This window comes from Heteronotia binoei, chromosome 15 (assembly GCF_032191835.1).
Source record: "Heteronotia binoei isolate CCM8104 ecotype False Entrance Well chromosome 15, APGP_CSIRO_Hbin_v1, whole genome shotgun sequence".
NCBI lineage: Eukaryota > Metazoa > Chordata > Lepidosauria > Squamata > Gekkonidae > Heteronotia > Heteronotia binoei.
The window spans coordinates 9909766-9925362 of record NC_083237.1 but is presented as its reverse complement, the minus strand read 5'-3'; the positions used below and the strand labels follow the sequence as shown (position 1 = coordinate 9925362).

The 15597-nt window shown below is 43.9% G+C and overlaps 1 protein-coding gene across 1 annotated transcript; it reads right to left on the bottom strand.

Moving 5' to 3' along the window:
- Positions 1-302: 302 nt before the first annotated feature.
- On the bottom strand, positions 303-14825 carry LOC132584703 (vomeronasal type-2 receptor 26-like). Its single transcript, XM_060256597.1, has 7 exons — positions 14273-14825; positions 13503-13575; positions 12049-12213; positions 10045-10336; positions 4609-4836; positions 1350-1476; positions 303-1201 (listed from the first exon to the last, which is right to left on the bottom strand). Exons 1-7 carry the CDS (start codon positions 14823-14825, stop codon positions 303-305), a joined length of 2337 nt encoding a protein of 778 aa, XP_060112580.1.
- Positions 14826-15597: the final 772 nt, after the last annotated feature.

Below are 15597 nucleotides of genomic sequence, written 5' to 3'. Positions count from 1 at the left end.
GTATCAATCCAACTGGTGAAGTTATTGTATTCTCCACTGTACACTGGTACCTGTGTTGTTGTAAGAATTAGTGGAAATGGTTTGATTGTCTTTATATAACATATTAATCAAAAAGCAAGAACAGAATTATTATCATTTTTTCCCTTTCTAAAATGTTATACTATTTTATCATATGTTGCCTTTGGACATCTGAATATGTGGAACTGAAAGAAGTTATAAGAGAGCCAAAGTAAGTCCTAGAGTAGGATCACTGTTATTCTGAAAAAGGCACGGAGAGAGATAGAGAAATAGGCTATAGATTCTTACTTTTTTTGCATGAGGTGACCCTTTGTATTGAGTTCAGGCCTCAGCACAATTATATAAAACTTGGGGGAAAAGATCCAAGCCAGTAAGCCAGCACTGGAGACCAAGATGGAGAAGATCTCCACGGCCACCATCTGTTTCCCTTTGGTACTCAAGTAGGTTGGAACAAAACACAACCAAACACTGCAAAACATCAACATGCTGAAGGTGATCGATTTGGCTTCGTTAAAACTATCTGGTAACTTCCGGGCAAGAAAGGCCACAAGCAAGCTTATGAGGGACAGAAGTCCTATGTAGCCAAGGACGATATAAAACATAATGGCAGAACTTTCATTGCATTCTACTATAATCTCTGCAATCAGTGAGTGAGAGTCAGTATCTGGAAAGGGGGGAGAGGTTCCAAGCCACATTGTACAAATACTTACTTGAACAAGGGAGCAAGAGATGACAGTGAAGCTGGCCAATCTTTTGCCCACCCACTTCCTCATGCTGGACCCTGGTTTGGTGACCATGAAAGCTACAATCACAGTGATGGTTTTGGCCAGAACACAAGACACAGCCACTGAGAAGATGATACCAAAAGCAGCCTGTCGGAGGAAGCAGGTCACCTTGCTTGGTTTTCCAAGAAAGAGCAAAGAGCAGAGGAAGCAGAAAAGGAGGGAGATCAGAAGAGTGTAGGTCATATCTGTGTTGTTGGCTTTGACAATGGGGGTATCCCTGTGCTTAATGAAAGTTCCTAGGATTAAGGTTGTGGTCAGGGACAAAGAAAGAGCAAGTAAAACCAGACTTATCCCTAGAGGTTCTTCAAAAGACAGGAAGCTTATAATTTTGGGAATGCATCCATCCTGGTTCTTGCTTGGATATTGATCATCTGGACATCTGAAACAGTCATCCATGTCTGAAAAGAAAGAGGAGCGGAGCCATCTCTGTGTGTGAACTGTGACAACGCTATATGTTTTAATAGAAATGATGATAAATTATCATTTTATTAAATGGATTTCTATATTAATTCTCAATACTTGGGAAATCCAATTTAGATCAACTACCTTTGTTGCTGGAGAACTTGCCTTCTGGGCAAGGAGAACAATCATAGCAGCAAAATGCCTCTTCTTCCTTCATTTGCTTGTGGTAACCAGGGGAGCATGGATCATTGCACAGAGAAAGGGGAACCACCTATGGCAGTATATGAGATGTGTCAAGGAAGGGAGAAATTATGTATTGCACACACACATACACAGGTATGCACACATACACGTGCACATTTCAGGTAGACAGTCAAAGCTGAAGAAAGCAGAACATTATCCAAGCAACCACCAGCTTGTATTTGCCCCCCCAGTTGGAATGAAGAGGCAGACACAAGTGTTGGGTTTTAAACCGGGCCGCTTTATTAAACAATTAACAACTGTAACTGGCAGGGGGTGAAAAACCAGACCAGACAAGCCCTGGGGTCAACACCTGGACCCCGCCTTGTCCAAAGGGCGAGCCACTCTGCCCCCAGCACAAGCCCGCCGTATTCGGGTTGTAGCTGAGCGGCCAGGCCTCCAGCCATCACCATCCGGGCTGGCATCGATCCCCATGGAAAGATCCACCCAGGTGAGGCTCCCTGTGATCTGCATTCCCCGCACTGAGCCGTGTAGCCCATCTACGGTTCCTGCAGACCACCGCACCAACGGTGCTAGGCCATAGGTGCTCCCCTGGAAAACCCTGTGGCCAAACCTCCTCCAGCCTGCGACCAAAAGAAATAACACTAGCAATCCTAACCTAATAGGCAGTACAAGGTAGGCAAAAAACACCCCCACATGAGCCAATTATGTGGAAGTGAAAAAATTCCTACCTGGCCCCTAATAAGGCAACCGGCATACACCTGTACTGCCACAAGGGGAGGGTGGGCGGGCAAAGAGCCAAAGGAACAGCGTGCAGAGTAAGCGGGAGCCGGGGCTTATACAGCCCCGGCTCCGCACCCAAGACAAGCACCCGTATATCGGGTGATGTCGCCCCTCCCTCCTTCCAGGGAGGCAAAGATGGCCCCCAGCCTAAGCGCCGGCAAGCCGGCTTGGCTGGGGAGGGGCCGAACCTTTCTGATAGGAGCAGATAATATTTTTTGTCATTTTTTGCTTGGATGTGTAGAGGTTGGATTCCAGAGAAAATTATTTGCTTATTCAACTCATTGCCTCATTCCAAAGCAAAAGGAATGATCTGGGCCAGTTGTGACACCTGAATAACTTTAGTAAGGCTGTCGAGAACCAATTTACCACTTTATGAGAAAGGATGCTGGAGGAGATAGACCATTGGTTGTATATGTATGGTTCTTCTTATGCTCTCACCAAATCTACCCAATTTTAAGTGTTTTAAAACAATTTTATTTGGTAACATATGGTAACAAATTATATTTCTTGCATCATTAGTAACTTCTTTTATCTATCCCATATGTTACTTTCTACCCACCCCTCCCCCCATTACTTGACCCCCGCCGGTGTTATTTACTTAAAGTACTAATGTTTAAAAGTACCCTTAACTAATAAAACCAAAAATTAATATTCTTCTTTTTTCTAAGACTTAATCATTATCAAAAATTGTCCAAAGTCCTTTTATTTTCCACTCTTTTTCTACATATCTTCTGAACTTTTTCCACTCCTCAAATCTACCCAGTTTTAAGACTGGTAAGGAAATTCTATAGCAATGATCCTTTTCTCCAAATGCTATTGAGGACAGAGATTTTTATGTAGGAAAACTGTGAGGACTTGTGGAGGCATCTCATTTCCCCTCCCTTACTCTTTTCTCTTCTCCTTCACTGAAAGCCCCCATAACATCTGTGTTTTTCTGCTTTCTTATTTCCTTCCCAACCATCACCCAACTTATCTATCTGCCCCTCCACCCCATCTTCAGTTTTCTCTCCTCCTGGTACCATTTTCTGGGAAAACTGTGTGCGGTTACAGCTGCTGGGTTGGACTATGCCTAGCTAAACAGGGGGAAACTGCACAACAAAGGGTGAGGGACAGCTATACCCCCTGTATCCCCCTCAATACTATTCTTTCCTTCCTACTGACATATAGTTTCCATATCATCACCTCTTCTTGCTTGTTTTTTTTTTTTTCCTTGCCACCCACCCAACAAACTTCTATCCCTATTTCTGAGCTATATGTATTATTCGCATCATTTATTATCTCGCTTTCTCCACAATGGGGATCCAAAGTACTTTATATCACGACAACACTATTAGGTAGTTGTGGCTGAGAGAGAGAATGATGATCCAAGGTCATTTGACAAGTGCCCATACCAAATTGTCCTAGAATGTTTCTAGGATGGAAAACCACCGCCTTCCCAAGATTGCCCTGTATGGCGAACTCTCCACCGGCCATCGAAATAGAGGGGCACCAAAGAAGAGGTACAAGGACTCCTTGAAGAAATCCCTTAGCACCTGTCACATCAACCATCACCAGTGGTCTGACCTAGCCTCAGATCGGAAAGCATGGAGGCACACCATCCACCAGGCTGTCTCTTCCTTTGAGAACACACGCATAGCTGGTCTTGAGGACAAAAGGAGATTGAGGAAGAATCGCACTGCTACAGGACCAACCCTAAATCAGACTTTTCCCTGCAGCCGCTGTGGCCGGACCTGCCTGTCCCACATTGGTCTTGTCAGCCACCAGCGAGCCTGCAGCAAACGTGGACTATTGCACCCTTCTTAAATCTTCGTTCGCGAAGCCAAGCCGAGAGATACCAAATTGTGGATGTGAATCTGGGTTTTCTAGATCATAGTATGAAACTCTAATGTGGATGTGGGTGGGAGGCCACTGGGCAACCAGAAGGAGTCCAGGTGCTCTTAATTGTCAGTCCTTATCCTTTCTGCAAGGAAAATTAGGCTGGGAATGTCTAAATTGTTCAAGGTCACCCAGTGGCTTTCCAGGACTGAAAAGGATATGAAGTCCTTCTTTGGTATTCTAACCACTAGACAACACAGGATTTCATGAGATGGCTGCTCTTGAGTAGTAGCAATAAGCCATGCTTAGGTAAGTAGCAAGGTTAGTTTATAGCAAGTTAGTTTGTAGCCTGCAGGTTTAACAAACCTGGAGCTGTACTCAGGTTTGTGTCCACAGGTTTAACCATTTTGAGAATAAGTCAAATTGATGACACTTTAATGTTAACATTTCTTACTAGTTCTTGAACGCAGCAATTGACTCTCACTTTCTTAAGGAACCCAACCCTTCATGAAAAGGTCAAGGAATTCTGGGGGGAAAAAGAGGTCCTGAATTTTATTCCATCTCAAGAAGGATGTGGTCCCCAAGGCTAGCTGGCCACCCATACCTCATTAAAATGTTTGTTCCAAACAATCATATTCTCATGGATGATGAATCCTTTTCCTTCAAGAGTCTCTTCATCCACTCTTCCAACTTTTACTCGATGAAAGGATTTGTTTGGGAAGATAACCATGTTCACAATGTCAAATCCAGTTTCCATTTCTTTATTCTTATTAAAGGAGATGGTTTCTCCGGCTGAATTATTAAAGGAAAGGCCTTGAAGAAAAGAGTGGAGCTAGTTGAAAGAGGGGGAAAAAAGAACAAAGGATATTTCAATCAGGGTCCAATTCCATGATGGACAGATTACACAGCAGGAAGAAGAATCACAAGAATTGCTGTTACATTTCTGCATCATTCCATAGTACTGACCAGTGTTGCCTCTAAGCTGAGTTAGTGTGAGCTAGCTCACAATTTTTTAGCCTCTGGTTCACACGTTTTTGTCTTTGGTCAGGAGAAATGGTCCAAGAGCAAGCTAATTTCTGCAGTAGCTCACAACTTTAATGCTCACATGACTCCGCAGCTTAGAGGGAGTATTGGAACTGACACGTTCAGACTGTTAAATGTTTTCCCTCATTGATACAGCTAATGCACTGTTCCCCCAACAGATTTAGCCTGAAAAAGCAGCTCTATTCCATGGCTGAAAAATCTAGTGCATTCCTACTTTTTTCAGTCCTGGAAAGCCACTGGGTGACCTTGAACATTTTAGACATTCCCAGCCTAATTTTTGCTCACATGACTCCACAGCTTAGAGGGAGTATTGGAATTGACACGTTCAGACTGTTAAATGTTTTTTATCATTGATACAGTTGATGCACTGTTCCCCCAATAGATTTAGCCTGAAAAAGCAGCTCTATTCCATGGCTGAAAAATCTAGTGCATTCCTACTTTTTTCAGTCCTGGAAAGCCACTGGGTGACCTTGAACAATTTAGACATTCCCAGCCTAATTTTTGCTCACATGACTCCACAGCTTAGAGGGAGTATTGGAACTGACACGTTCAGACTGTAAAATGTTCTTCATCATTGATACAGTTGATGCACTGTTCCCCCAATAGATTTAGCCTGAAAAAGCAGCTCTATTCCATGGCTGAAAAATCTAGTGCATTCCTACTTTTTTAAAAAAATGAATTATAGGATAGCGTCTGTACTTACAATACTTGGTCATTACAATGTTCACAAACTAAATTTATCGAGTTATTGCCATAAACCAATATTGATCAATAAATTATTTTATTTATACATGTCTTTGTTTGTCATAGCCTGTATTTTTCACTGAGGCTTCACAAGATGGATTGCATAATTTAAAACAATACAATAACAGCAGTCTATGCAAAATTGTCAATATAATAAAATGAAACTGCAAAATTGCAGTAATGCATTAAACTGTAAGTGATCAGCAATGAAATATAATGCATACAACAAACAATAAATATAACATGGTTACTGTATTTAGGAAACTATGGAACAGTATGGTGTACAAAAGAAGTATAGCAATGGAAATCACTGTACATTTCACAGATGTTAGCTATGATTCTATTCATTTCATACAGCTGTGCAACAGCGTAATGCAGAAAATGTTCAAGGCAATATATTTCATTGCGCAGAATTACCTTCCAAGGCTGCCTGGCTGGATACACATCTCTTTTGCCACCTACTGTTGCTCTGTAGTTGGGGCTAGATGATGAGTACATGGCATGTAGAGCCAATGCCACAGCATAGACAGCATTATAGATACTGTAACTGTGGCCTAACATGCACATTTCAAAAATATGCCCAGGAAGATTCTCCAGTCTCTCCTCCCCAGTACACATTTCATCTACCTTTATTGGCTGCTCAGAATCTGGAAGGGTACAGTGAAATGATTGCTCCCAGAACACCTTGAGAAAATCATTGCTTTTTGTCAAATGAGGGTTGATGTTCTGAAGAAATTTCTTGAATCCAAGAAGCTCATTGGTGCAAACTGTGAAGGAGAGAGCACCTCGAAACATGTAGAAACTCAAGATATTTAGTGTGCTGGTCTCTATGAAATCAACTTGAGCTGTCATAATCCAGACTTTTCTGTATAAAGGATTTTCTTCATATCCAGGATCTCCTAGAAACATTGCAGTATTCATTTCTATTATGGTCATAGATTCACCATAGATGATAAAAGCATTGGCTTTGCTCTGTGTCAAAGGATGATATACTTTTGAGATTAAGTCATTCAAATCACCCACAGTATCCCATCTGGACTGGTTAGGGATATTTTCTGTGAAGTCCAAACAAATTCTATTCTGAATAAACAAAGTCTCTATGGCTTGCAAGAAATGTTCTCCACTGTGATCATCTACCACAAACAAGCCAACCCATGTCCATCCAAAATGGAGAAGCAATTGAACAATCCCCTTATACTGTGGGGTTTCATTTGGGACCATGCGATAAAAGGAAAGGACCTCTGTCACATCTCTCTCCTTAGGTGCAAATGAGCTATAAGTGAGCTAAAAGAAAATGTACATATATTTTAGAAATGAATTGCAGGAATATGGTGCATTTTGATGAAAATGTTGAACAGAAAGAATTTGCCAAAATGTTAAAGGCATTTTCCCATTCTGTATCTTCCTGTTTTCTATTAACCTCTAACTTTGAGTTTGTTCTACAAACACCAACAAAGTCTTTATCATTACAGCTGTCAGAATTCTCCCTCTTTCACGTTAAAAACATGGAGGTCTTGGTTGGAAGGAGCGAGAGTTCCATTTGAAATATGGACAGATCATAAAAACCTAGAAGCACTAACAGGGCGCAGAAAACTGACTGATAAATAAATTCGGTGGGCGGGGTTCTTCACCAAATTCGACTTTAAGCTAAAACACATCCCTGGGTCTAAGAACTTTCTAGTGGATGCCTGATCAAGATTTCCTCAGCACAATAGCCAAAGAGAGGAAGTGATCGATTCTCTCATCTCCCCCAGCCAGTTGAGGGGGGCCGTAACTACGCGTTCAAAAGCAAAGTGCGAGAAGGTGGAAGAAAAATGGAGGGGAGAGAAACTGATCACTGAGGTAGAGAAAGAAGGAGATGCCATACCCGAAGGAGTAAAAAAAAGGTGAAGGGGGGTTCTGGTACAAGGACGGTAAACTCTATGTGCCGGAAAGCCTTAGTTTTGTCATGACAGCAAACTCTCTGGGCATTTTGGGTATGTCAAGACCCTGCATTTAGTGAATAGACAATTTTGGTGGCCGTTCATGAAGAGAGATATTTCATATGTTGCCTCTTGCCCAATATGTTTAATGACTAAAAGAAGGGGAGGAAAAATCCCCGGGTTGTTACAACCTTTGGAGACAGCCACCAGACGATAGTCTATTGTCTCGTTGGATTTCATTGTAGAACTGCCCGCTTCGCAAGGAAAAACTGTAATTCTGGTAGTAGTGGACACCTTTTCTAAACAAGCCCATTTCATTCCTTGTGCACAAATACCCACGGCTAAAAAATTGGTGCAGCTATTTTTCCAACCCATGGTGAAACTACACTCGTTCCTGGACAAGCTAATTAGTGACCGGGGCATTCAGTTCATTACCAACATCTGGTGAGAGTTTTGTAAACTGACTAGGATTGAACAGAGGCTGAGTTCCGCGTACCACCCCCAGACGGATGGACAGACGGAGAGGGTGAACGCCTTGCTAGAACAATATTTTAGGTGTTTTGTGAATTATCAACAGTCAAATTGGGCAGACCTACTGTTTGCTGAGTACGGATACAATAACAGTATGCATAGTTCTACCAAATCCTCCCCCTTTTTGGATACGAGGGGAAACCATTTCCTCTGTTGCCCGGGGGAGTGATGCCGGATGTGTCATCATCTTTTGAACAGTGGTGGGGAAAATTGGGGAAAGTTTGGAACAATATCCAAGAGAACCTGGAAGTGGCAAAAGAAACTTACAAAAAACATTATGACAAATGCCATTTACCCACTTGGGATTTTAAAGTGGGAGATACAGTGTTTCTGTCAACCAAGAACTTGCCTTTACCACAACCCTCTAAAAAACTGGCATACAAGTTCTTGGGACCGTTCCATATTAAATGCATAATCAGTAAAGTGATTGTAGAACTCAAATTACCTAAACTGTTTAGTAAGATACACCCCATCTTTCATTGCAGCTTATTCCAGAGGGACCCTATGTCTTGGCATCCCCGACCTCAAGTTCCAGAACCTATTCCAGTTGAAGATCAGAATCACCATGAAGTAAAAGAAATCTTAGATGCTAAACTGAAGCGGGGTGTATTGTATTTTCTGATTAGATGGAAACATTTTTCTGTAGCCCACAATGAGTGGGTCGATAGCTCAAATGTAAGAGAACCAGAGCTGATTAAAATTCTATGCCAAACCCCGAAAAAAGTCTTAGGGGGGGCAGTATGTCAAGCATGCATATTTCTGTGTGCCATGATGGTTCCTTAGATGAAGAGCAGATCACCAACTGCTTCTGCTCCCCCCTTCCTATACAACCTAGGGGCAAGTAATAAATCCATCTGGCCCAAGGATGTTTATGTTAGCCTGGGTGGTAACAGTGTGATGTGCCTCTCCCCCAGATTCACACAGACAGGTCTTATCTGGTCTCAGAGAAGTGTGAGAAAGGGAGATGTTTTTAATAGCTTACATTCCTTAGTAATAAAAAGATACTATGTAGTAATCTTTGAACCCTTGACTCAAACTGCATCTGCATGATACCCTTCAAAACTACCCTATAAAGTAACTATGTAAGCCTGTGTACGTTATTACTTCCAAGGATTCTGTCCTTGGTAAAGCTTTTGCATTTCTACAATAAAGCAACTTTTGATTCAACAACAAAAGACTAATTATTGAGAAATATCGATGCTTGACACTCCAGGAAAGAAAAGTGGTGGTTTGTCAAATCATACATTTATACATGCACATATCCAACCTTCCTCTAAGTTACAGGAGCTTGAAAAAAGGACTGAGATACACAGTACCCTCATTCCTTTTGGGTATCAAATTATGAGAGATACAGATGGGCTTTTTCAAGAGCAAAACTCAATGCATTTTTATGCAGTAGCACTCCTACTGTTCAAGAAATGTGTTTGAGTCTATTACACATACTGTACACTCTTACACCATGAATAATATCGAGAAGAAAGACTCCAAATACTTATCCCATTACTCTCCAGATGTAAGCCACTACTCTGCAGATATACCTGTTAGAAGATAGTCAGAAATTTGTATCTTACACTGTAGCAAAATTTTGTGAACTAGAGACTGTCTGATTATGGAAATTCTGAATGCTGAAAAATGAATCAGAGTTTTAAAAATCTCCTTTTTATGTGTCATTCTACTTTTTATGTGTCAATTTTTTTTAAAAAATGTGTCCTTTTATCTGTTTTTATCCTTGTTGATCTTTTGACCAAATTAAACTTGATTGATTGAGTACCCAACGCATTCATATATACATATCCAACCTGTGGAATCTTGTAGAGGTCTAAGATGTCTGCTATATGAAATGAGACAGCAGGATCAAGTCCACCAACAATGGCTACCACATTTCTCTGGGAATTACATTTGTAATTAGCGAAAAAAATATGTGATTTGAAGAGCAGGTCCAGAGTGGTCCGGTAGGTCATCCGTGCATCATAGTAGCTGTCAGAGATATGGAATCCGAGGGTAAAGTTTGGCAGGATCTGGGGATTCTCGTTGATGTCATTTACAGCAAAAACCAAGGCGAGGACATGTTGATAGAACTTAGTCACCATTCTGTAAAAAAAAAGCAACATTCTCTATTATAAGATAATTCTACAACATCCTGTTCCATTTTAAAATCATTCTGGACCATTCTGTGTTTGACTCAGTTTCTTCTGTGCGATTTCATTCACGTATATTTCTGTTTCTCATATAAGAAACATCTTGCTAACATGGATAATACAGTTGTAATCGATGTTCCCTCTAAGCTATGGAGTCTTGTGAGCAAAGATTCCACTATGTAAGCTACTGGCATTAAAGGTGTGAGCCACTGCATAAATTAGTTTGCTCTAAGGCCATTTTTCCTGAGCTGAGACAAAAATGTGTGAGCTGGAGGCTAAAAAATTGTGATCTAGCTCACACTAATTTAGCTTAGAGGGAACATTGGTTGTAATACATTATAGAATCAAGAGTTCTCTTTTCCATACTCTATTTTCACTTTTATGAACTTTCTTCTATCTAATTGCAAAGTGTAGATCCTGTATAAATCAGAAAACCTGCACAACCTCCTCAAACCTAGCACATAACCTTCAGCCATTGTGGGGAACACCTTGCTTTGGAGAAACATTTGAAAGTTAGAAAGGGAGGAATCCTATATATATTTTTGAAGACACAATTGGGGGTGGGGGGTGTACAGAAGTGAAAAGGGAAATGGAAATATATTTTCCTATGGTCTCCATACCATATTGAGGCTTTTATGAAAGCTCAAGAGGAATGGATCAAAAAAGCAGCACAACCTGCCCACACCTAGGATGTAGCCTTCAGCCATTGTAAGGGAATTCCCTGCTTTGGAGAAACATTTCAATTTTTTTTTTAAAAAAGAGGACTCCTAGTCCCCTCCCCCAAAGTTGAGTGGAACCTTCCCAAGTGCAGACATTACAGATTTTGCTTTAAAAATGTAAAGTGTTTGTTGTTGACTTTTATCTCACTACGGTAGTTCATGATATCTCAGTTGACATACTGGGTTGTCAAGGTAGTCCCTTAAAATTACCAGACACCTCCCACATTGTCTTTATTTAAAAACAAACAAACAAACAAACAGCAACAATGTCTTATTTATGATCCTGTAAAAAAATTAAAAAATCTCATTTTCTTTCTCTAGATTTTCCCCATCCCATACCTGCCATTTTATACTCACTTATACAGAGGAATTTTGAGATTTTATATCACCTTTTTTTGCATTTTGCTACAGCCTTTCTGTATGCAAAACGTGAAACTGAATATCAGTTCAATTTTAATAAAACCAAACAGATTCCCCATTTTCCCAAGAGAGGGCACAAATTCTATATGGACTGCAAACAGAACAGAGAAGATTGACAAAACAATTGCAAAAGAAGATGATATTGGATTTATATCCCTCCCTCCACTCCAAATCTCAGAGTCTCAGAGAGACTCACAATCTCCTTTACCTTCCTCCCCTACAACAGACACCCTGTGAGGTGGATGGGGCTGAGAGGACTCTCACAGCAGCTGCCCTGTCAAGGACAACTTCTGCCAGAGCTATGGCTGACCCAAGGCCATGCCAGCAACTGCAAGTGGAGGAGTAGGGAATCAAACCCATTTCTCTCAGATAAGAGTCCACACACTTAACCACTACACCAAACTGGCTCTCTGGAATGGAACATTGAGATGCACCAGGCCTCTATGTACTATCTTGAGTGCAGTTGTTGTTTCTGCATTTCATCAGACCAAGGAAACAGAATCTGGGAGTGGAGGGCCCTTCTTACTCTGGAAGTTCAAATAACTTCTGTGAAGGATGTTCCGTGAAAGAAACTCCATGAAGGGTGTAAATGATCTGAGAAGAAATGCCACCAACGAGGAGGTCCCCTGGCTGATACCACTCATATGGAACAGGGAGAGGGTCATTTTTAGGACAACTCATGCCCTTTACTCTGCATGCCATGAGAAGCAACTGGAGTAAAATTACCAGCATTATCATCCTGAAAAGCTTCTCTCTAAACTCAAAAATGTGAGAGACCAAACTGACAGTGCCCTGTTTAGTCCCTTCTCTCCCCTCTCAGTGACACAGGGGCATTTCATAGCCACTTTCAGAATTGTTGACTGCTTTCTGGCACTTTTTGATAAACCACAGGAGCTTTGGTCAGTTGAATAAATTACACTGATAGAGATAATTTCAGGAGATGATAATTACCACTTTGAAGTTTGGACCGCAAGTGACAACCTTGGTATTTTTTTCTGTGCTTTGAACCTAATTTCTAGCCTCCTTATTGCTTTTGGGATGATAAACAGGAACCACGTCCGGTGCTAGGCTTTCTGGAGCCCCAGGCAAATCACCCACTAGTGCCCCCCCCCCATTATTAAAAAAAATATATAGGGAAAATGAAGAGCACCAAACTTGAAACTTTTCACATTTTTAATTTACTGATTTTTAATTTTAATTTTTTTAAGTGATATGTTATTAAAAAAAAAATATGTGAGAATAATTGCTTGCAGGAAAGAAGGTGGCGGGATAGGATGAGGTGGGAGACCAAATTGGCTTTGTTGAGGGCAGCTTGGTGATGGGAGAAGACAAGGTGACAGTGGTCAGTAGTCAGAGTAATGCATCTGGGAGAGGGCACCCGGGGGTGCCCCCTATGTCAAGTGGTGCCTAGGCAACTGCCTACTTTGCCTACTCCCACGCACCAGCCCTGACAGGAACTTTGATCCAGTTCTCCATTATGAACAAACTCCATCACTAGGCCCTTCTAGAGTTGTTTACCTCCAGGTGGAGGCTGAAGTTCTGGAATTACAACTTATACTAGCACTACAGAGATTGGATCCCCTGGAGAAAATTGCAGCATCAGAGGACGCAATCTGTGACATCGTATCTCTGCTGAGCTCCCTCCCATCCTTAACTTTCATCCTCTCCAGGAATTGCCCTGAAATCATTGGGAATTCGGCCCCACCCAGCAAAGCGGCCGATGGGCCCCCTTAGGCTGGGGGCCGTCCATTGCCTCCCCTGCTGGAGGAGAGACAATGGATTGTTCCTGAGCTGTGGGGGCTGGGCGGCCTTATATAGGCTAGCCCAGCCCTTTGTGTCGCAGTTCAATTGCAGGGTCTTCAGCCTGCCCGCCCGCCCGTCATGCAGTGTAGGCATAGGCTGGTCGCCTGATTATGGGGGCCAGGTAGGAATTTTTCACTTTCAAACACATTGGCCTTATATGGGAGTGTTTTCGCCTACCTTACACTGTAGATGGTGCATTGGCAATTGGCTCGGGTGGCGCTGTTGATAGTTTTGGTCACTGGCGGTTTTACTGTTGGGAACATGTTCTTTTGGGGTATTGGTGTGCTCCCATGGAAACGCACCATTGGGGTGTAGGGCATCCCTGGGGTGACCTACGCTGTACGGCTCAAGGTTGGCTCCAGGAAGCCTCAGGATCCCGTCACTTTTGAGTTGTCGACAACCCAGGCTGCACGGCTCGGGTGAGGGTGGAGCTTTGTGAATGGGATCGAGTGCCTGGCCGGCCGGGTTTGAGCCGTTTGGTCGGCTCACACCCAGGGCTCGCCCAGTTTTCGGGTCAAGGAGGTGGTCTGGTTATGACCCCTGGCTTGACCTGGCCCCATTTTTTCCCCATTGCCATTAAGATTAAATAAAGTGGCCCTTTATCCATATTGTTGTCTGTCTTATTATTCTGAATGGGGGGGGGCAATTTTAATACTAGAATTGGTAGTACCCCTAGGCCTTTGTGGCACAAACTTTGTGGCAGAGGGGGCACTCATGCCGGAACTTACAGGGCTTCCTGGGACACGCACCTTTGGATGCGAACTCCCAGCAAAGCAACCGGGTTTGAACCGACTGGCCCGCGGTGACGCAGGCCCCTGTAGAAGACTGTTGCTGTTGTTGCCCCCTAAGCACTAAATGGCCGCTATCGGACCTGTCCCCGGCATTTGGTTTCGCCGGGGACATCAGCTGCAACCACAGCTGCTGGTTTATTTGGTCCCACGGCATACCAGGATTAACTGCGGCCCGCATCCGGAAAGCTTCGTCATACTGCAGCCATGCTGCACCAGCGAAGTCCGTATACGCCCGATACACAATGTCGATATATTGAAAGAGGGCGGCCGCCCTGGCCGGCTGCGCTCTTGCAATGACTCCAGCATAGATCAAAAATCCCGGCAACCAGTTCGCCCAAGATCTATCTACTTTCCTCCTCTTCAGTTTCTCCTTCTCCTTATCATCAAGCTCGTCCTTATTCTTCTTTTCGAGCTCTCTGAATAGGAGGCTGAAGACATCCACAAATTCGCCGCGGAGAATTTTCTCCCGCGTAGCGGCAGTCAAATGGTCACCCAGGGGTAAGGAGGTATCCCCATATGGGAGAACATGAAAGGGAATGCTGGCATAAGGGTTAGGTGGGTAAAACCACCCACTACCCTGAGCCCCTGGCCAATCCCCCTGCATCTGAGCCAACTGCTGACCACCCCACGGCAGAATGCCAGGTGTGGAGGGGGGGGTAGAAGCCGCAGGTGGCGCGATGGCGCCTGCCTGCTGGCCAACTGGAGGCATGACGGAGCTGGGCAGCGGGCTAGGTGTGTGAAACCCCCAAGCCCACGGCTGGACAGGACCCAACTGCTCACTGACTCCTAGCTGCCCCACACCCCAAAATGCCCCACCCTGGACTGGCTGTGGGGGGGGGGAGGTTGAATGGGGCCCCACGGCCACCCATGACTTGGCTGAAAAAAGGGCTTACCACCATCACCCGTGAAGACCCCGGCGCCACCCGGGGTGCGAAGCTCACTGCCGCCCGGCGCGCCGCCGCCCGGTGCCACACCCGATGGGCCCTCCTCCGGATCCTCCTCCTGGTCCGGTTCCAGTGGCGTTTCGGTCTCCGCTGGCCCACCCTGTAAAGCAGAAAGACGCGCGAGCAATTCTGTTTCAAATGTCAGTCTGGCCGACCGGCCTGAGGCCCGGCGGCGTCCCTCCCAAATGGGAGCGCCCCTAGCGACTCTCTCCTGCTCTAGGGCGTCCAACTGGCCCATAATGGCCATCCGCACCTGCTCACTTTCGGCCCGTTCTTCCACCGGAGGCTGCTGCTGGCCCCGCCCACGAGGTGGGCGGGCGGGCTGTTTGCCCTTTGATTTGCCCTGACCTTTTTTGGGAGCCATCTCGAATGCTTCTATGGCACTGGCCAAAAGCAGTATTGACTACTCGGACTGGCAGTGGCTCTCCAAGGTCTCAAGCTGAGGTTTTTCGCTCCTACTAGCTTGGGCCCCCTTTTTTTTTTTTTTTAGTTGGAGATGTCAGGGATTGAACCTGGGACCTTCTGCTTACCAAGCAG